The following is a 21,529-nucleotide window of genomic DNA, read 5'->3' as shown; positions in this document are numbered from 1 at the left end:
CTATTGTTTGGCCATTCCTGAAAAAGTTAACCTATGGGGCTGCCTTCCTCCACTGTAGTTATCATACTGGACTGCTGAAAATACATCAAATTAAGAAGAGGAGGAGAATGAATAGAAGAAGGAAGAATGGATGGCAAATAACAAGAAATTTGCTAAAAACACTACCAACATCCCTGGACCATCTATCTGTTTCCTAAAGTCAAATCATTTTAAGTGACTTCTGGGATTATATGTAAGCTTGTTTTGAAGGTGAAAAATAGTTGAGAATATATTGGAATATATTTGAAGATGCATATCGATCTCTCGGATTAAATACATCTTCTTCTGTTTAGTTTCTGTTTGTAAGAGCTCTGTCGTTATCTGAATGTGATTATTGTCAAATAGCTGATTGAAATGGTATCCAATTCCCTAAAAAGCAAGTGTCCAAAAAACTTAGGCAAACAATCCACATGGCTGCTGCAAGTACCTTTACATGGGAAACGGTTTTGGCCTGAAAATGTGCTATTCTCTCCAAGAGAAGGAAAGTTCTAGATCTTTCCTGAAGGATCTTTATGAACAGCTGGGGAGAGAACAGTTTTGGAAGGTTATTGTCCTTACTGGCTACTTCTTCCTCATGGTGGTTGGGAGAGGGAGAGTCTGTGGAACAGAAGGAAAAAAGGATGGAACTGGGGAGGATGGAGAAAGCGGGCACGGCCATGACACAGAACAAGCCAAAGGCAGCACAAAGCCCAGTGGCTGTAACTGAAATCCACAGATCTAAAATAAAGGTGGTAGAAACAAAACTGCATGAAGACAAAGAACAATGGCCACTGGCCACTGCGTTATGTTCTAGCCAGCTAATCAGCGTTGACCCAACAGTTACGATGGGTAGAACCCTACTAGACTTGGAGCAAAATCTCAGAACTTGCTTAATTCTTGGAGACAAAGCAACTCCAGCACAACCTGCCTTTATCGCCTTTGCTTCCTTTTACTGTTACACTGAAAAGCTTCCTTCGTGGTTATTTTCATTTCACTTATTCACCAGATAAGAATCTCAAATTGGAGAAAATGTTAAAAAAACAAACAAACGAACAAAAAAATGAATACAGAAAGTGACATTTAAGACACCTGCAAAATTCCTCTCCATAAGCTGCTGTTAAAAAAGAGAACTTACGCTACAGTTACACTAAGAAATAAAGTAATAAAGTTCAAGGGAAAAAATTCAAGTATTTTTTATTGTCATAGTCCCACATTTCCCACACTACCACTATCGTGTCTGAGTTCCTAAATATCTATCCAAATATCCTAAATAGGTCTAAATATCCTCACCTCTTGAAGAAGATAGGTAAGGGAAAGAATGTAAAGCCTTGGGGAGAATGATGGTTTTGACAACAGGAAGGCATGTTTGAATCACAGCCCCTGGGATCTATCAGCCACGTGGTGTTAGCCATGTTATATAACCCTAGAGCCTCAGTTTCCTTATGTGTGAGATGGATATAGAAACAGCTCAGACAGTGATTGTCAGGATATAACTAGTAAAGCAGCTACAACAGAAACTGAATCACGATAACTGCTCAAAAGACGTCTCTCTCCCTTTTCTCCCTTTCTTTGACTCATTCTAAGCATGGATTTTTCAGAAGCATTATAATAGTTATTGGGGAAATAAGCAGTATGGAAAATAAAATTATAGGTTGGCACAAAATAAACCCTACTTTAGAATTTCACATATCATTACAATAGCCTAATAAAGTGGCTGAAATGGGACAAAAGAGAACTTTCCAATCCTGTACTTATGTTAAGGATGCAAGGTCTCATGTCTGCTAGGATGAGAACATGGGCTGTCAAATCCCAGACTGTACCGAGTCTTACAGATTCTTCCAGCACCGTAGGTTTTCCTCCATCTATGGGTTCCAAACCCATAGCCAGGGCCCTGGTTTCGCCTTTCGTTATTCCTCATGGACTAGTCTAACTACAACTGGTCTCCCTGCTGACCCTCTTCTCCGTCATCACACCCTTTCCTGCTCCTAGACCTTTGGGGATCTCTCTCAGCTGTTTTGAAAGGTCCAACATTCTTAACATAGTTTACAAGACTCATTATAACCTACACTTCCACTCTCATCTCCACCTGAGAACTACAGAATCAGTACTAAAATCACAGCCCCATGTGACTCACGAAAACTGTTATTCACAAAATAAACAGCTAATATAATGTATACAAAGGGGCAAATCATCCAGTTCCTGAGTTTAAAAATAGCAAGTAAAAGCTTGAACACTATTGAGATGGTTGGAGTCAATTCAATATCATTGTTAACACCAACAAATCTGTCAATTAAAGTAACTGCCTGTATTCCTAAAGGATTAAAATGAGGCTAAGAAGTACATTTCTCCCAAAGGCTGAAACTGATAAAATAATATCCCCTAAAGTAAACAGCATAATTTAAAGCAATTGGGAATTATGAAAGCAACCTGTATACTAAATAGTGGGTAAATAGCCAATCACTACAATGGGACAAGAGTTACAGAAAAAAAGAAAGTAATCTCTGAAGGAAAACAACAGCTATTTGCTTTTCTTTTCCTTTTCTTTTTTTTTTTTTTTAAGATTTTATTTACTTGACAGAGATAGAGCATGAGCAGAGGGTAGGAGCAGTGGGGGAGGGAGAAGCTCACGCCCCACTGAGCAGGGAGCCCCAAGCAAGGCTTATGGCTCAATCCTATAGGATCTGAGGACCCTGAGATCACCCGAGCAGAAGGCCAATGCTTAACCAACTGAGCCACCCATGCACCCCTGCGACTTGCTTTTCATTCAGGATTTTAAGACGGAAAACCTACTTTGGGATAAGGTTTTCGGTGTATGCTCACATGTATGGCTGATTTAAACACGGTTCTGTTGAACTATGACTTTAGGTCCCCCAAGCTATAAGAAGATAGTTCTTTTTGAAATTAATAATAAGGAGTAAAATTAATCAAAATCATTTTGTCTATAGGCATTTTCCCATCAAAGGGATTACCTCAACACACACACACACACACACACACACACACATAAACATTTCTGCTACGTATTTTATTTACTAAGGCTGCCATGTAAATTTTCTTATAGAAACTGTGATAATACCCAAAGTGGGTAAAAAAGTACAGTAGTGATTCAGAACAATTTCAGGAAACACACTATTTATTAAGTGATCAAATATTAAGTAGCTCGAGGCGCCTGTGTGGCTCAGTGGGTTAAAGCCTCTGCCTTTGGCTCAGGGCATGAACCCAGGGTCCTGGGATCGAGCCCCGCGCTGGGCTCTCTGCTCCCCACCCCCCACCTGCCTCTCTGCACACTTGTGATCTCCAGATAAATGAATAAAATCTTTAAAAAAAAAATTAAGTAGCTCAACAAAGATGCAAATGACAACGAAAATTATTTGTGTACCTAAACTGCATCTGTCACGACGGTTTTGAAATCAGTAAAAGGAAACCGGTGACAGCCTTTCAGAGTTCTCAGTTCTAAGAGATCACCCAGGCTTTCATCCAAAGATCCTTCTCTTTTGTACCTTCCATGGCAATTAAAATAGAAAGATTAAACAATAGCATCCGGGTTTATTTTTTCTCTATACCGATGAGCTGGTGAGAACGACATCTGTTTACGGATCCTCATTAAATGATTTCTTCTGTTGGATCCACCAAGTTTGGGTGCTTCCACCCCCAAAGGAAATCACACATCTGTTGACTCCTCTGGGATTTTGAACAAGGTGACCCCTGAGGCCTTGTGTTGTGTGATCAATAGAAGTTGTTAATCTAGATTAGTATTTTTCTCCTAATAGTATACAGCTCTCTTTGAGTTTCTGTCTTGTTCTCTGGGATCAAGGTAAGGGTGAACCTAAGAAAAAAAAAATTTAGGGGCGCCTGGGTGGCTCAGTGGGTTAAGCCTCTGCCTTTGGCTCAGGTCATGATCTCAGGGTCCTGGGATCGAGCCCCACATCGGGCTCTCTGCTCAGCAGGGAGCCTGCTTCCCTCTCTCTCTCTGCCTGCCTCTCTGCCTACTTGTGATCTCTCTCTCTCTCTCTCTGTCAAATAAATAAAATCTTAAAAAAAAATTTTAAAGATAGTTGCTGGAGAACTACTGGTTTGCTGCCTGTTTAAAATGGTCTTGATACCTCGCCTTCCGGTGGCAACAGCAGGCGGCCTGCATCTACTCACAGGGACACCAGGTCAGCAATTGAATATGGCCTTGATGCGACCTTGAACAGCTCACACATTTAAAAAACGACTGCTTTGCAGCACACAGAAAATGTAGAATCATTAAAAATCTGCCTTCCCTGCATTCCTGTGCTCTGAGATTTGCATCTGTTTCTGAAAGGAAACAAACCCCGAGAACCAGCAGTCTATACAGCAGAGCACTGACAAGACCAGATCCCACGTGATATAACAAGGCTCCTCACTGCCAGTATCTCCAAGACACTGGACAGTTGGTGAATTTATGGATTCAGAGAAGAACAGCCTTTCCCTGGCATCATAAGTCATTGTTCCCAGCCACCTTTCAGAAGAAGAATCGACAGACCGGTAAAGGTTGGATTCATCCTGACTACAGAGAACCCACACCTGGATTCAGCTCATGCGTTAGGGAATTTCTTAGATGCTTTCCAACACCAGCTTCTTACGCGGGGTCTTCCTTGCTTTCAATACCCACCCTTGGCTCAGTAGCATGTTATACTGATGGTGTATACCCAGTAATCCCCTAAGAAGAGATCAGAGTCAGAGAGACTGCATTGTCACAGAAGCCAAAGGAACACGTTTTGAACCTGTAGGCTCTTTTCAAATGAGTTACTCAATCTCCAGAAAGCACCAGAGATCAACTCAGACTACTTGCCACCACCCAGGCTAAGGCGATTCTGCAATGTGAGTGAATTCAGGAGTGTGGTGGGAAGACGAGATGCTACAAAAGAAAAGGCTTTGCAGGATGTATATTACTGAAAAGCCTTCGAAAGTAAGTTCAACAGCTCACTTCATGCATGAGACCTTGTGTTAGAGGGAAGAAAATACAGGTTACGTGTTGTCTAATCATGTGCTTCAGGGTAAGAGGACCCTCGAATACTCTAAGAGAGTGAGGGTCTCATTCGTATGGCCATACTTTTCCCAAGAATTATCTACTCGGAGCCTAGAATGTATTCTGATTATGAGACAACAGTAAAGGAGTATCTTTTCTCAAGACACTCAAGGCACTTTTCGGGGGGGTAAGAAAAAGCCCAGCCTGGGATCCATACTGGCTTTTCAAGGCTGTTGAAAGCCTTTACAAAGGAGTTTAAAGTGCCCCTCACATCCTCTTAAACTTCTGTTTGAACAATTATGGCTTCAGTGCTGGAGCTGTTTTGCTGCAAATAAAATCTGTCAGAACAAATTATTTCTTCCAAGGAAACTATATTCATCTCAGCTGAATGTAAGAAAACCAAAGACAAGCCTATGTTTCAAACTGCTGTTGGGACTCCTGATCTGCCCGAAGCCAACACCACAGGTGAAAGCAGAGCCTAACACACGGGTAATGGCTGCTGCCCCCAAAGACTCTGGGGGATTCCCTGCTCGATATTGCATGTGGCAGATCAAGAATCCCAGTCCTTCCTAAGTAAGGATATGGCAGTGCTAGGCTTCCTCAACCAGCTCGACTCAGACTCGCAAAATAAAGAAGCACATATTCTGAAGGCTGCTATTACTTCAGCAGCGAGTCTGTGGTAGGAACTCCGGCTTCAGCTCCTGGCATTCTGAGGTCACTAACTACGTGAATCTACAAAGTCAAATTTAATGCTCCTAATAAAACTTCCAACCATAGGACTCTATGATTCATGCATTCTAAACTAAAAAAAAAAAAAAAAAAGAGAGAGAGACTAAAGAGACTATCCATAAAAAAGGAAAGGAGGGAGGGGAAGAAGTAGTGAAGAAGCAAGAGATAAACATACGGAAGGACTCCCAAGACCAAACATGAAGCACACACACAAAAAATGTTTTTTCAAAATCATAGGAAGGACAAATTCCAAAGATTTTGCCAAAGGTTTTAACCTAAATAAATCTTGAAGTCAGTCTAAAAGGGGACTATAAAACAACGTAGACTCCTCTTGCTACTGGGGAAAATCAATGGCGACTCTTAGAGTTCAGGCAGTTCTACCAAAACAGTCATATTAAAATCCTCTAGATTTCTTTAAGACTCACAGGTTCCCTAGAGGAAGGGTGACTCAAAACAAGGAGGTTTATAAATTATTGGCTATTTTTTATTGATCATTAAGTTATTCCACCAAATAGAAGTAGAGAAAACAGATACATGACCAAGCCAGAGCCTCCAGAAGGTGCTCAGGGAAGTTCCAGAGTCACAAATGTCTGTCCCATCACAACACACACGGAGCTCTCTCATAGGCAACAAAGAAGACCTGAGAATGTTGTCTGTTAGCTGTTTTTAATCCCAGTGGTTTGAAGTCACTAGTCTTACATTTATACTCCAGAAGCATAATAATGAATTGAATGAAAAAAAAAATCCTATCTGTATCCTAGAAACCTAAAAGTTAACAGGCAAACAACTCACGATCACGCAAACTCTTCAGAAAAATGAAGCAATGTAAGACCAGAATAATGATGCCGGGCATGAGACTGATATTCTCATAGTCCCGTCATTAGGCTCCACAAAATCAATGGATATATATGATTTATGAGACAGATGAAACATAGAGGGTAATCGGTTAGTAATTACCCAAGACACCTGGGAATGAATAATGGGGGAAAAAACCACAGGAATAAAAGGCAGGGGGGCCTTAATCCTATTAAAACTTTCATCATATTATTTTCGTCAATGAAAGAATCACAACACAATGCCGAAAAGGAGGTGGTCACACTTCACTCACCTGCTTCTCTGTGAGGATGACTCTCCCCAGTAACTGATCTTCCAGACCTTTCATGGTGACAGTGAAGTCAATGATAGAGGTCCGAGCACTGATTTCGGGGGTATAGGCGGGGTTGGGCAGTTTGGTGGTGATGTAGAGTCTGAAGCCATCCAACACGTCTACTTCCTTATCACCAACTTTCACCTTTATTATAAAAATAAAGTCAAAAGTAATAAAACAGTCATACATCTTCCTGTGTCCTTTTCTGCAAAGGATCAAGCATTGCTTTAAGTAATTATATAACTGGAGATCTTTGTATACTGAAAAAGAAGTCATCATTAGGCATTCACAGGGCTTCAAACCGCTAGGATGAAAGGAAGAAAGGTGGGTAGAAAGGAGGGAGGGAGGGAAGGAGGGAGGAAGTTCAATGTATGCCAGGATATACCATAAATTAGAATTTAGCACCAAAATTGGTGTGCTCATACCACAGAAGTGAGATGGATAACCCATCCAAAATTTGGTTCAGAGATCAAGACTGATGATATCACATATGTACCAAAGAGTATTAAAATGTTTATTACTCACATAATGAGATTTCTGGAGAGATTATAGTACGTCTCCAACCAGTCCAAAAAACTGATTGAGAGAGTAAGGAAAAGTAGCTGTTTTAGGGTTTTATGGTGATTAGGAGGTTGGGCTGGGATAAAGGTTCCCACACAAGGCATCAATAGAGAATTGTATGGTTTGATTTTCCCACCATTGTCAAAGGCAAAAGCCCCAGGTTTTCTCATCAGCTTGCCCAGATTTGAGACAGACGGGGAGGGTGAAGGTCGTGATGGGTTTTGAAAGATGTCCCCACAGTCAATAATCAAAATGGAGTCAGATTCCATCACACAAAAGAAGTAGATATTTCTAAAAGGACTACTCTTAAAACTTTAATCCCAACTCAGGAAGTGTAGAAAAGAAAAGCAAATGTCTCTTCCCATGACTCAAATTTCAGTTGTTGCCTAATGACAAAATTTCATCTATGTCTATGTCACATTTACCTGGCCTCGTGCTAATGGTTCCACACATTATTTTCAACAGGTTTAACCTACCTTAAAGGTAGACCCAGTTTTAATGAAGTTCCTCTCCAAAACATTATCCAGCGCTGGATCTAGTTCTTCCCCAACATCTTCAATCAGCAAGGGCCTTCCAAGAGAAAGACTGTCTTCCAGATGGTTTCTGAAATACTTGTGATTGAGAGATGTGATCTAGAAATAAGACCCAAAGGTTGCTGTTGACAGTATCACGATGTCACGCACACAGAGAATGGACATTAAATGGCGCCTGCGCATTCTGTCATGGGACACAAATACGGAGATCTTTAGAGAACCTTATCTGGAACCCACAGTGGGTGAGATTGTACAGGAAGCTTAAACTGTTTCCATCCTTTTCCTTCGCAAACTGTCATTCCCCAGTGCAACCTGTCTTCTCCTCATCACCACCATTTTTGTGACAAATAATAATGGAATAATCACGAAGCGTCCTAGTACAATGCTACACACATGGCGTGGTACAACTCCACCCTGCTCTGTTCATCAAGGAAGGATTTAGGCTCTAACAGGGGAATCTGAAACTTTTGAAAGATGGCATTAGTAGAGATCCATACAAATGTGAACACAATTTTTAGAAAAGATTTTAATATTAGAGTTTAGGCTTGCATCTGCTACTGCTCTATCAAGGATTACAATTGCTACTATTTTCAAATATTCCTTTCTTCTCAGACTCTTGTTCATCTGTGGCAATAAAACTTCTCGGTAGCATGAATGGACTCAAACACAAGTTACCTGGAGTTCATTCTGGCTTTCTTTGTTTTTAATCCAGATCTTCCCTTGAGTCTGTGGGTCAATTAACAAAGGATAGCGAGATGCCTTTGTGACAATGATTCCGTTCTGAATGGACAGGTCGTCATTTGGCAGACCTTGGAGGTTCCATTCACTAATAGTGGGAGCATCAATCAACATCTCGTTGAGATTTAGGTTGTCTCCAAATGGGATTTCCCGGGCTTTCATTTCCTTCTGCCAGTCATTGAGCAGCAGACTGCGAAACTCTTGGTTAAATGGACCAGAATAAGATAGAAAAGCTGTAGCCAACAATATATCCCCTAAAAGAGAAAACAAAATGCCACTGAAATACTTTATAATCAGCCTTGTAATTGTGCAGAATTTTAAACATTTTCTGAAGGCAACCACTCTTTTAAACTAACTTCCAGAAACCAGACCGTGACCACATGTTGCTATGTCTTGGTGAATAAGCAGTAGCTCATTGTTAAACAGGGTCCAAATGGTCCACCAAGTAACACCAGCCAGTCATCGACAACTAGGTTATTTTGACTCTTGCTGGATATGAGAGTATGACTTTGGAGCTTAAGGGATGCAAATCCTGAGAAGACAGAGCCTCCATTCTAAGTGACCTTGATCAATAAGACCATTCACTCATGGGAAAATTTGAAAGTGACCCTTTGAAGGTCAATAGTACATCTCTCTAATAAGGGCTGCACAGATGCCAGACCAGTATTCATCCTTCTGAAATATCTGGACACACACACACAGGAATTTGAAGGACTAGAGGGTTGGTTTGTATTCTGATAAAAGGTTCAGTTTCCTAACCCCCTAACAGAGTCAACACATAATCTGATTAATATAAGACTTTACATACCTACAAGTCTTTTTGTTTGTGCAGCAAACTCTTTGCTTTGTTCCGTCCATCTTTCTTTTTCTCCCGCCAAGCCCCCGATCAGCGCAGAGGCCGTCTGCATCTTCCGTCTGCAGCGCTCCGCGTCCTCAAGCAGGGTCTAAAAAAAGGCCAGAATCAGAAGAAAACTCTGTTCAGAAAAATACAGCCTCTGGCTGAGGAATATAATTTTAAACCATTATATATTATCTGCCCTTCTGAGACCTGTGAGCCATTTATCTCACAGGAAGCATAAAATCCAATTCCTGTGTGCCTGTGTTAGCCAAAGCCCAGCTCTTAAACCTTTACGTGGGGTCCTGAGCCCACGGGTCACACTCTCCCCAGGTGTTAATAACTAGAAGATAATAGAAATTTGCGTCATTTATGACTTCGCTATAAAGAAAACTAGAGATAAAATACAAGCACTTACTAATATATAGCACAAGAAAAAGTAAAATACATATCCTACTTGAAAATCGGGAATATTTCTCCTATTACAGTTCTCGCATCATTAATACTTCATGTAAGTGCACATCTCCTTTGACTTGAAGTGAAACTTTATATTATCTTCAGACTGTGCTATTCTGAGGTTCACTCACAGATCCCGGTGACACCTGACTCAGCAGGTCCCTCTCTGGTGCTCGGTGCATCAGTAAAAGACCTTGAACCAGAATTCCACACGCTGTTGCCACGCAAGTCTCCATTCTTAAAAACAAATGGTCCTCTTTCTCCTTAAGACAAATGCTAATTCTAGTTCTAAAAATGTGTATGTATGAAATAACAGTGGGGAGAGAAAAGATTTAGCTACAGGACCAGTCACTGGAAATTCATTTATAACATATGTGTATATTACACATAATATATAATTATGTTATATATGCTAAATGTCTAATGATAGAGAAACGTTTATATAAATTATGGTGTACCAATGAATAAGAATACTCTAAAGCCATTAAAATTATCTTATAAAGATTTTATAACCAAGAAAATATTCATATTACTAAGTTAAAAATTTAATTTATAAACAGTATGCATTGAATTATATTATGTATTTAAATGTTATATTTTACATGTATTTTAAAATATATGTAAAGCAAGGAAGATGTTCAGATAGGAAATGAAAAAGAGCAAATACTTTTAGTGTTCATTTCCAGGATTCTCTATGTGTATATTCCAGAAAGAACATGAGTTGCTTTTGTAATAATAACACAACACAGTGTTTTTCAAAAGTAAGATACTTATTCTAGTTTGTTCTCTGAGACTCTATTCTACTGTTTCCTTTTCCCCCAGAGTTAATGCAGGAAACCTAAAAGCCCAGCTGAGGTGTACCCCCACATCTATGTTGGCCATATTTGTTTGCTTGTTTCTCCCCAAGAAGAAAGATGTCAGCTAGGAAGTGTGATCCTACGAATCACTTATTTCTGCCTACATTTGAAACCAACTTTTCATATAAAAGATATTTTAAAGACTAAGTTGTCTTCCCAAAATTCCCCCATCCCACTCCCAACTGGCCAAATAAGAAAATGGCCAGGACCCTCCTCTCTAGCTTTTTTTTTTTTTTTTTTTCCTGGAAGCCCACGCTTATTTAGGGGATGGGAATATCAAAAACAGAGAGAGGAGGTCGGAGAGTACAGGAGTCAGGAGCAGCTTTTCCCTCCAAGCCTGGCTGGGGCAATGAGTGGACTTCCCTGGGTTCCTTGGGCAGGGCCCCAGGCCACTCTCTGTTGATGTTCTCAGGGGATAACTAGACATCCAAAAGGCCTAGGGAAGTAGGTCCCACAAAGGCACCACCCTATGCAGAGAGGAGCGGGGCAGACGCTCCTTCAGCAGACAGCACAGACCTGGGGCAGGAGGTTATGGGTCCCACCGTGGTGAACTGTGGATTCAAGGTCCCTGCCCCCACTCCGATCTTCTGTAAGTCCATAAGCACCCGGGACTTGCATGGCGCTCATGGAGGGGGAAGGAGCCACAGAATGACTAAAGGTCATCTTCACTCCAACATGTGGGAGGCAGGTGGACTCACAGACAGATTTTGTGTTTTTTAATTAAAAAAACTTGACCTTTGTCAAAACCAGTTTTAAAGTCAGAGCCATGCCTTCACAGTAGCACTTCTTGTATGGTCCTAACAAGCAGGAGATGCTCAAAAACCAAAAAAGCATATTGAATGAACTGATGCAAAAATGTTCCAACTGAAACAGAACAACATGGGACTAAAATATTTCCAGTGTATTCAGTAGCGCCTCCAAATGGATGGGAGTGTCCCCCATGGCAAATAATTATCACACCTTCACCATAGTTTCTGAAGTAGATTCTTTCAAATTGCAAGGCTGATTTTCTCTTTAGGTGATGATAGGTGAATCCCAAAGAGCATAATATACAAACCCAAATAGGTGATATACAAATACTTCTCTAAAATTTCTAAAAGGCTCTTCTTTTGCTTTCCGGAGTGGAAGTATCACACATTCTTACATAGTAAAAATTTAAGCGTTCATCTAATTTCCCTTGTTGGGACTCCGGTAAGAAACTGGACTATCAGAGCGGGAACCACAATCCTGACCGGTGAAGACTGAGAGCCGGCAGAAGGAAAACTCCATAAAATCATGGAGGAAAGAAAAGGGTCTCTCTCTATCTCTTATTTACCAAACACAGGATTTACCAGAGCCAGATACAGACTTTGTGGGGCCAAAAGCTAACATAATCTGTCGCTTTAAGAAAATCATTAGAGATTCATGAATACAAAACACCCAGGTGAATGTGTGTTTAGACTGAGAGGGGAAAAAAAAACACTACAAAGTCTTGGTGTCAGGGTGCCTGGGTGGCCCAGTGGGTTAAAGCTTCTGCCTTGGGCTCAGGTCATGATCCCTGGGTCCTGGGATCGAGCCCCGCATCAGGCTCTCTGCTCAGCAGGGAGCCTGCTTTCCCCTCTCTCTCTCTACCTACTTCTCTACCTACTTGTGATCTCTGTCAAATAAATTAATAAAATCTTAAAAAAAAAAGTCTTGGTGTCTTAGAAACTTGGGTACCTTTCGTTTGAAATTTCTAGGCATTTTATCCAAATGCTTACATGCAAATATTTGCCAACCATAACCTGGCCTCCCTCTCACCCTACAACTCCCAGGATCCCCAGCACCTAGCACCCTGTGCACATGAGAAGCTCTGAGGCTTAAGCTACATTAGTTGTGTGTTAAAGCTGCCTGAATTTCCTGAGGAAAGAAGTCCCTATGGAGCTGGAATTAATAGAAATAAGATAAAGAACCTATTGCCCAGTGAATCAGAAGTGTCTGAACCCAGATTCTGAAAGGTTCTACAGCTGCTATTTGCAGCCTAGGTTGAGAAGACCATAGAGGGTCACTGTCATCAGATGCAACCATGTGGCCATAACACTGGTCCAGCAGAGAAGCCTGAAGTGGATTCCAGAAGACCAAGATCTACTTCTGACTGCCCAGCCCTACGACCAGGAGCCGTCCTCTGGACCTCAGCTCCTTTCTCCAAAATGACAATTAAAAAAGCCATCTTGCTTACCCTGTAAGATTACTTTAAAGTTTAAATGAGATGAGGGAAGACATGATTTGAAAAACAGAAAATGCTCCATGGAGGGGCTGTTTTCACCACCATCCTTGAGGGGACTCAGAATGTTTATGTTCCAGAACTGACTCCCAGCTTGGCTGACCATCCTGACCTCTCACCAAGGTCCTCAGGGCTTAGTGAGGGATGCGGTGTTGTTTATGTACTATGTATACACTGAATCAATCCCTGCTGGGAACCAAACCCTTGGAGAGAGAAAGGAGCAAAGGAAGGGTTTACAGTAGCTATATTGGTGTATGACCGTCCCTTCCGTGCCGAGGAGTTACCTGCTTCTCGGTCATGGCCCGTTCATACTCAGCCTGCACCACGTCGAGCTCTGCGCGCTTGTCATCCAGCTCAGCCTGGGCCTTCTGCAGATCTTGCATGGCCAAGACGTAACGATTCTCCTGTACCACCAAGTTGGCCTGCACAGGACATACCCAGGGTGAATGAGGGACCAGGCACAGCCAACCAAACAGCAGGCATTTCATCTGAGATCTCAGCCATGCTCATACCTGTTCTCTGCTCTACCCCTAGAGTCTTGGCATTAAGTCAAGACCAAATTTCAGTGTAGACTTGACATAAATGTTTATAAGCAGAAAATTGTAATTCATTCGAAGTCAGCACCTTTTTTCTGTCAAGTGCCAGATAATAAATAGTTTAGATGTCTTGGGCCGAGGGGCAAAAATGAGGCTATTATTCAGGCACTTACTTAAAAACCATTTAAAAATGTAAAAATTTTTCTTATTTCACAAGCTGTACACATAGAGGTTGTGAGCTAGATTTGGTCTGCAGACATTGTGGTATTAAAAGCACATAGGTACTTTACAGAACATTGTAAGATTATTGTAGAAAAAGAAAAAAATGAATATTGATAACCATCTGCCTAGTAAGACTCATCACTATTGATGAGGATGTTAAAACTAGATAAAAAATAGAACCTAATTATTCACTGAAAATATAAAATATAGATTTTCTGAGCTGTGTTGATCTTGATGTTGTTCTTGTAGTCTTCCTCTATTGCTTGCCTTCCATAAAAGAATTGGTACCTTGAGCTGTGACTAATCAAAAATATTTATTTTTAAGGAAGCTACTAAATTTGACTCAAAAGTCATATTCAAAAGCAGTATTAGCAAAAGAGGAGATATAGAAATCAGTTCTTGCTTACAGGAATTTAGATGCTTTAAACAATTTTTTGGAATCAAATTTTTCCTTTTTAAGTCTCTAAGATGTTAAAATTGACTTTCATGGGGGATAATCCACTATTAGGGCCACGTTCTCTCTGGGGTGTTTCAGAAGAAAAGATTATCTGAAAAAAATGTTTTGAAATAAATTATTTTCCTGTCTGAAAACCTCAGGCTCCCAAATTTTGGAAGAATAACTCTTTAAGGGAAAGCCTAAGTTCTATAACTTACTAGGACCAATGACAGGCAAAAGCACGGCTTAACAACTACACTTTAAAAAGGATCTAACTCTTGGGACATTTTCTTCTCTGGTCTGCTGTAAACCACACCTGTGGCTATGGTATAAACATAAAAGAAAAGCAAGGTAACAAAGCCCAACAACTCGCTCAAGCAACACACTGATGTCAAAACATCACAGCTCCAGAGATTTTGAATATTTTCTAGAATTTTCCTCAGAAAAAAATAAATTGAGAAAATTTTTCATGAAGCTCTCGAAAGTCGCCAACCAAAAGGCATAGAATCCTTCAAGTCTAGCGTCTCGCCTTGGGAACTGTGGGCCTCCATGCAGATCGCTTACATTCTGTGAGATTCGGTTTATCCACAAGATGCTGAAGATCTACCTCCTACGATGTGTGTGTGAGAGGATTAAATAAGATAACTCATGTAAACACACCACTGGCGTTTGGCATAGAGCAAGAATCCAATAAATAACAGCTGTTGTTGTCCGAGTTGAGTATTTAAGGCTCTATTGTTATAAACATCCTGTTTCTGTGAACGGATATTTACTGGTTTTCATGGTTTTCAAAGAGAAATCTCATTATAATTAACTTGAATGGAGGCTAAATTGCTATTAGGTGGTATTTAAGTTCGTTCTCTCCTAGATGTCACTTGGCCCATTGACAGGGGTGTCCTCCGGACGAAGGAGAAGAGCCCCTCAGGGTCCTCATCACTGCTTAGTGTTGAGGAGGTTCCAGCTGGAGTGTAAGGAGTGTCCTTAATCTGTCTTCACTCAGAAGCAGGGAAGCCCCTCTGGGAACACGCAAAATCAGAGGCCTTGGTCAGGGTTGTTGCATCCATTAGCAGAGTTGCCCAGCAATAACCTGCACTCCCCCTCCATCTTTGCCTTCTCCGAAGCAGTGACTGTGTAGGCTCTCACTGCACTTCTGTTCATGACAGAACATTCAGAAGGACCTGATGCACTCAAGCCTCCCAGGGCCTGGGAGCTCATAAGACATTAGGAGGTCACTTCCGGGACTGACTTCTCAGAAAGAGAAACAGAGGTTCTAGGAGCAGTAAAACATACCCCCTTCTGACGGTGTTCCCTTCACTTCCTACTGCAGGATCAAGGGTGTCCTAAGACCAGGTGGAGGCTAAAATGTCATAGAATAGGGGAGGGGATTTCCTTGTTCTTATGTAAACCTTGTTCAGAATGGCCATTATTTAGTATCGATTTTGGCTCATTTTATTTAGAATAGTTATAGTGACATAAAAGCTGTCCATCATGAATTCAACAGTAATTCCCTTAAAAACACTGTATGCTCACTCACTGGAAAAATTTGCAAAGGAGGTCCTGCATGTTTCATTTGATAAGGTTGCTCCAATTCAGCCAGTATCAGAAGGCCCATTTTGGAGCTATGCTGGAGTCTCCAACGGTCCCAAAATTCATAATGTTGACAGCATGACATCAATCATTGGTTCTGAAATCCCCTAAACCAATTGAGTCTTTGTTCTTTAAGTTGCTTTAAGACCCCAAGGGGCTTTAGCCACTGAATAAATGACCCTGGTATGGTAATAGAAAACGAAATGGGACTTGCAAGTTGATCCCTATCTTCTTTCCACTCTAAATTATTTGTATCACGATTATTAATTTCCTCACATAGTTTATAAGCATTAGTGGATTTCAGTTGATGTTGAGAGAGATCGGACTCCTACAAAAGCAAAATAACAAACAGGCCACACGTGCACTCTTTGAGACATCGGTATTCCATTTTCAAAGCAAGTATTTGCCTCTCTGTCTGCTGAAGACGGTCACTGATGGTGGGGGGGAGGGCACGGGTGTGCATATGAAGTCTAGAAATGCAATTACTCAAAGGGAAACAGTCCTACTCTCCAATTACATTAAAGAACAGATGCCATTCAATGTCCTTCCTGAGGGGAAAAGGAGAACAGGAGTACTGTGTAATACCTTACCACCAAGACCAGCCACCAGCCGTGTGCTGATCTGCCTTAGTCATAAGATTCCCTGGCAGGAGATCTTGGATGTTATCGGGGGATTCTATGCTATCGTTTTCTGTGTCTCTTTTTTCCAAGTTGACACTGTGGAGGGAGAATATCCACAGCCCACAGTGGACTTGGCATCCTTGTTGAGAGTCCATGCTTAAAGGCTTGCACAACTCAGACTGCAGTGGTTATTACGGAGAAGAGAAACATCCTGTGCTCAGCCTTTCTGTCACTCGCTCTCCCCGTGGACTTGCATGCAACCATACCAGAGGCCAAAGGCTCCTGTGCTACATGGAAAGACAAGACCAGCTGACCTCGAGGGCTCTCACAGGCACATAACATGTGGTTCTATGTAGGAGGCTCACCTTCAGAGGCAAGACTTCTCTGTTGATAGAAAAGAAGGAAGCCATGGCTTTGGTCCAGGAACAGAGACCAGCTACGTTCCCACACACACGCTTAGCAGTTTCAATGTTGTAGTCTGTCATTTCAAAGTAAGGATTCAGAAATTCTATTACTTCTTCATTGATCGTGTCTTTGGGGAATTGCTATGAAAGAAAAGAGTAAAATTAAGTCAAAATACTTATTTCCATGAAGTCATATTCCCACGATGCTTACAATGCAACTGCAATTATTGAACAACCAAGAAAGGATGAATGACATCATATTCTGTTGATATCTCAGGATATGGGGCCAAAGTCCTGAGAGTGAAAACAAGAGCGAGCAGTGACAGCGAAGAAGTCAGAGCAAACTTTAGCTTCTGTGAACGAGAGATACCAACCCCCCGTAAATGTTCTGGGATCCAGGGAAAGAGTAAATTATTTAGGTGATGAATACTAATATGGTTGCTAAAATTTCCAAAGCAATAACATTTTCATGTCATTAATCCTAAATAGGTGAATTGTAAGCCCATAAAATCAATAATGGAAAACAAATACAGTCAGGTATACTCTGCCTAAGGATAAAATCTATTTAGCATTTAGCAGCAACTAAATGCTTAATACATTCAAAGAGAGATTCTATTAAACTCATCTGAATTACAAAGTAACAACCTGGACATTAGGTCTTGAGGGCACTGAATTAATTTTTAATCATAAAATTATCCAGAATGTGGGAGAACTGGTATCTTCTGAAGGGATAATACTGAAAACAGTATCAGAAGTGGATTACGAATGCTTTCTTACATCAAGAGACAACTGCCCAACCAACGAACCTGGACCTTTCTCAAGAGGTATTTGCACCTCTCAAAGAAGATGACTAGATCTTCTCCAAGTAGACAGGAATGCAGCACCTGCATAAAAGCTTTCACAGAACATCAGTGAGGTAGGGTGCAACCCACACTCTCATTCAGACATCTTCCACTACAAGTTTCTTTGATGACACTTGAGAAATAGTGAAGTCAGAAGAAGAGCCAGAAGAATATTTGGGAGCCATGGAAGGGCAGCAGTGATGGCAAATGGCAAGGGAGCTTCCAAGACCAGGGGCCCTGCCACCAGGTACATAGCCCAGGAGCCTCGAGTCACCTGCCAGTATCCTCTGTGCAGTCCAATTCCATTGTGACATTTTTCGGTGAAAGCTTCTTAAGTCTCCTCTGTCACCTAGCTCCCTCAGTCAGAGTTCATCGCAACCTTCCCTCCATACAAATAGCGTGTTATTCCTTCTTGGTGCTACTGACATCCCAAAGCCCCATATTTTAATTATCTGGGGCAGGCCTGCACGGCCACCAGTTTGTAAGCTGCTCACCACCGCGGCTGCTGGAAGGTACCTCATGAGATGGCCCAGTCACACGGCACTTGGACAATATGGCATTGAAAATTGAGTGAAAGGCAGTGCTAAGGTCATTGCTTGGGAAATAGAAGTGACTTTGGTATTCACAGGTAGTTATGGCAAGATCCAAGTATCAAAGATAAAACTTCTAGAAGAAAACACAGAACCATTTATTCTTCCTCAGAGGCAAAAATTTCCCGAACACACCATAGAAAGCACGATTAAGGAAAACAGTGAAAAACTGGATTATGTTAAACATAAGAATGTCTGTGAATCAAAGGACACATTTAACAGAATGAACAACTAAGGGAGAAAGTACAACAAGGTATTTGCAAGTTACTCATGTTTTATAGAAAGTAATTCTACCCATTAATAAAAAATTTAAGTGGACAAGAGACCTAAACAGGCACTTAATGGAAGAATTCCCAAAAGGCTCATGAACTGATGAAAGATTCTGAACGTCATTACTCCCCAGGGAAATGCAAACTAAATGCACAATAATAAGACATTACTAAAAACCCATCAGAATAAAGAAAAAGAAAAAATAGTTAAGATGTAGAACAACTTAGAATAGCCTAAAATCAACAAGTCAGGAAACCACAGATGTAGGTTGGCAAGGTGTGGAGAAAGGGGAACCCTCTTACACTACTGGTAGGAATGCAAACTGGTATATCCACTCCGGAAAACAGTATGGAGGTACCTCAAAAAGTTAAAAATAGAGCTACCCTATGACCCTTCAATTGCATGACTAGGTATTTATCCAAAGGATACAAACATAGTGATTCGAAGGGGCACCTGCACCCCAATGTTTATAGCCCCAATGTCCATAATAGCCAAACTATGGAAAGAGTCCAAATGTCCATTGACACATGAGTGGATAAAGATGTGGTATACATATACACAGTGGAATATTACTCAACCATCGAAAAGAACTAAATCTTGGGATAGCTGGGTGGCTCAGTCAGTAAATATCTGCCTTCAGCTCATGTCACCAGGGGCCTGGGATCAAGCCCCACATCAGGCTTCCTGATCAGTGGAAAGTCTGCTTCTCCCTTTGTCTCTCCCTCTGCCTCTCCCCTGTTTGTGCTCACTCTCTCTCAAATAAATAAAATTTAAAAAAAAAATTTTTTTAAAGAGTGAAATCTTGCCATTTGAAATGATATGGGTAGAACTAGGAGGTAAAACGCTAAGCAATCAGAGAAAGACAAAAATCATATGATTTCACTTATATGTGGACTATAAGAAACAAAACACCTGAACATAGGGGAGGGGGAGGAAAAATAAAATAAGATGAAAACAGAGAAGGAGAGAGACCATAAGAGAGTCTTAGCTCTAGGAAACAACTGATGGTTGCTGAAGGGGAGAGGGGGATGGGGAACTGGGTGATGGACATTAAGGAGGGCACGTGATGTGATGAGGACTGGTGTTGGGTGAAACTGATGAAGCATTGACTTCTCCCCTGAAACTAATAATATACTATATGTTAACCAAATAGAATTTAACACAAAAAAAAATTTTTTTTAAAGGCATAGAACAACTTAAACTCTGCTCACAGATGTATAAACTGACACAGCTCCTTTTGAAAATTCTTTGGCACTATCTATGAAGCTGCTTAAATGTATACAAATGGTAGCTACAGTGTGGTGAGCATACCACAATGTACAGAGTTGTCCAATCAGTATTTCGTACACCTGAAATTCATGTTAACATTGTGTCAACAATGCTTCAATCAAAAAAATTTACAGAATTAAAGAATGTAGAACCTAAGACCCAGAAATTCCATTCCTGAGTACAAAGCCAACTGAAATGCAGATACACCCACTGAATGACCTATAGGCCAATATTCATAGTAGCTTTATTTATAATAGCCCCAAACCAGTAACAACGCAGAAACGCATCAACAGTACAATGGACAAATAAACTAAAACATATGATAGCATTTCACACTGTGCTGGTTCATACAAACTCATGAGGAATCATTCCTAAATTCTCAGGAATTTTATAAACTGCATGTTAAATAGAACAGTTATTAAAAATATATTATATATACTTACACTTAAACAAATTTCATTTAAAATAAAATGCATTTTCAAATGCATAGTCAAAGTAATCACTGTCTATCATTTTATTGCATTTTACTCCCTATGTTTTCAGGTCATTTATATCTATCATACGTATATGGGGGTACATTGCTACTATTCTACTATGTACCTCTCCCCAGCTCTCCATTCAACAAGATCATTTTGGTAGTTTGAAATTGGCCATTGTGGGCATATTTACACCATGGAAATTAGCAAACACTACGAATCAGACTTCTTACTCTTTTTTTTTCTTTTTTCTCCCCCGAGAAACAATTGTTTTAAATAATTACCACATACTACCGCTCTGGATACTGAACAGCCATACAGCAATGAAAAAAGAATGAAATACTATCCTTGCAAAATAAGAATGAATCTCAAAGACTTGTTGAATAAAAGGGATCAAAACAAAATAGGTCACATGACATGATTTCATATCTATAAATTTCAAAATGAACAAAATTAATTATCAGGATAAAGATCAGAATAATGGTTATCTTAGGGAAAGTTACTGACTGGCTTGGGACAGAAGAGAGATTTCTGGGGCCTGGAAATACAAATCTTGATTTCAGGGCTCATTAACAGGTATAAACATATGTAAATATTTATTAATCTATTTACTTAAAATATGTACATTTTATCATATGTAAATTCTACATTAAAATTAAAAACTTACAAATTACCCCCAAAAAAATCACTATTGAGACTTGCAACATATAAATATGCATACATTTGTATTCATATGCATATAATATATGCACATATGCATTGCTTTCTTAATATGATTTTTTTTTAAAGATTTTATTTACTTGAGAGAGAGAGAGAGAGAGAGGATGAGAGAAAAAGAGAGCATGAGAGGAGAGAGGTCAGCAGGAGAAGCAGATTCCCTGCAGAGCAGGGAGCCCAATGTAGGACTCGATCCCGGGACTCTAGAATCATGACCCGAGCTAGAGTCAGTCACTTAACTAACTGAGCCACCCAGACACCCCTTAATATGATTTTTTAAACTTTTTATTGAAATATATCACTGATGATGCTTTAATATGTCTAAAATCTGTCAAGCAAGGCTCTAATGCTTGTTTTTAAAGCTTTAAAGTCTTGGTTTTGAAAGAGAAAATTCTATTCTGAAAAAATACTTAATTATGTGTTCAATATATGTATGTAGAATATTATTCAG

The 21,529-nt window shown here is 40.4% G+C and overlaps 1 protein-coding gene across 1 annotated transcript in view; it reads right to left on the bottom strand.

Moving 5' to 3' along the window:
* Positions 1–21,529, bottom strand: part of DNAH5 (dynein axonemal heavy chain 5) — a 273,433-nt gene that overhangs the window by 36,029 nt on the left and 215,875 nt on the right. Inside the window, exons 60-65 of the mRNA XM_046001046.1 lie at positions 16,876–17,055; positions 13,394–13,531; positions 9,528–9,663; positions 8,657–8,973; positions 7,925–8,080; positions 6,849–7,031 (exon numbers count right to left, since the gene is read on the bottom strand). Of these exons, the coding sequence (XP_045857002.1) occupies positions 6,849–7,031; positions 7,925–8,080; positions 8,657–8,973; positions 9,528–9,663; positions 13,394–13,531; positions 16,876–17,055 (1,110 nt within the window). The remainder of the gene's footprint in view (positions 1–6,848; positions 7,032–7,924; positions 8,081–8,656; positions 8,974–9,527; positions 9,664–13,393; positions 13,532–16,875; positions 17,056–21,529) is intronic.

This window comes from Meles meles, chromosome 3 (assembly GCF_922984935.1).
Source record: "Meles meles chromosome 3, mMelMel3.1 paternal haplotype, whole genome shotgun sequence".
NCBI classification, from domain to species: Eukaryota; Metazoa; Chordata; class Mammalia; order Carnivora; family Mustelidae; genus Meles; species Meles meles.
Note: the sequence above shows the minus strand (reverse complement) of the source record. Positions and strands in the feature narration are given on the sequence as shown.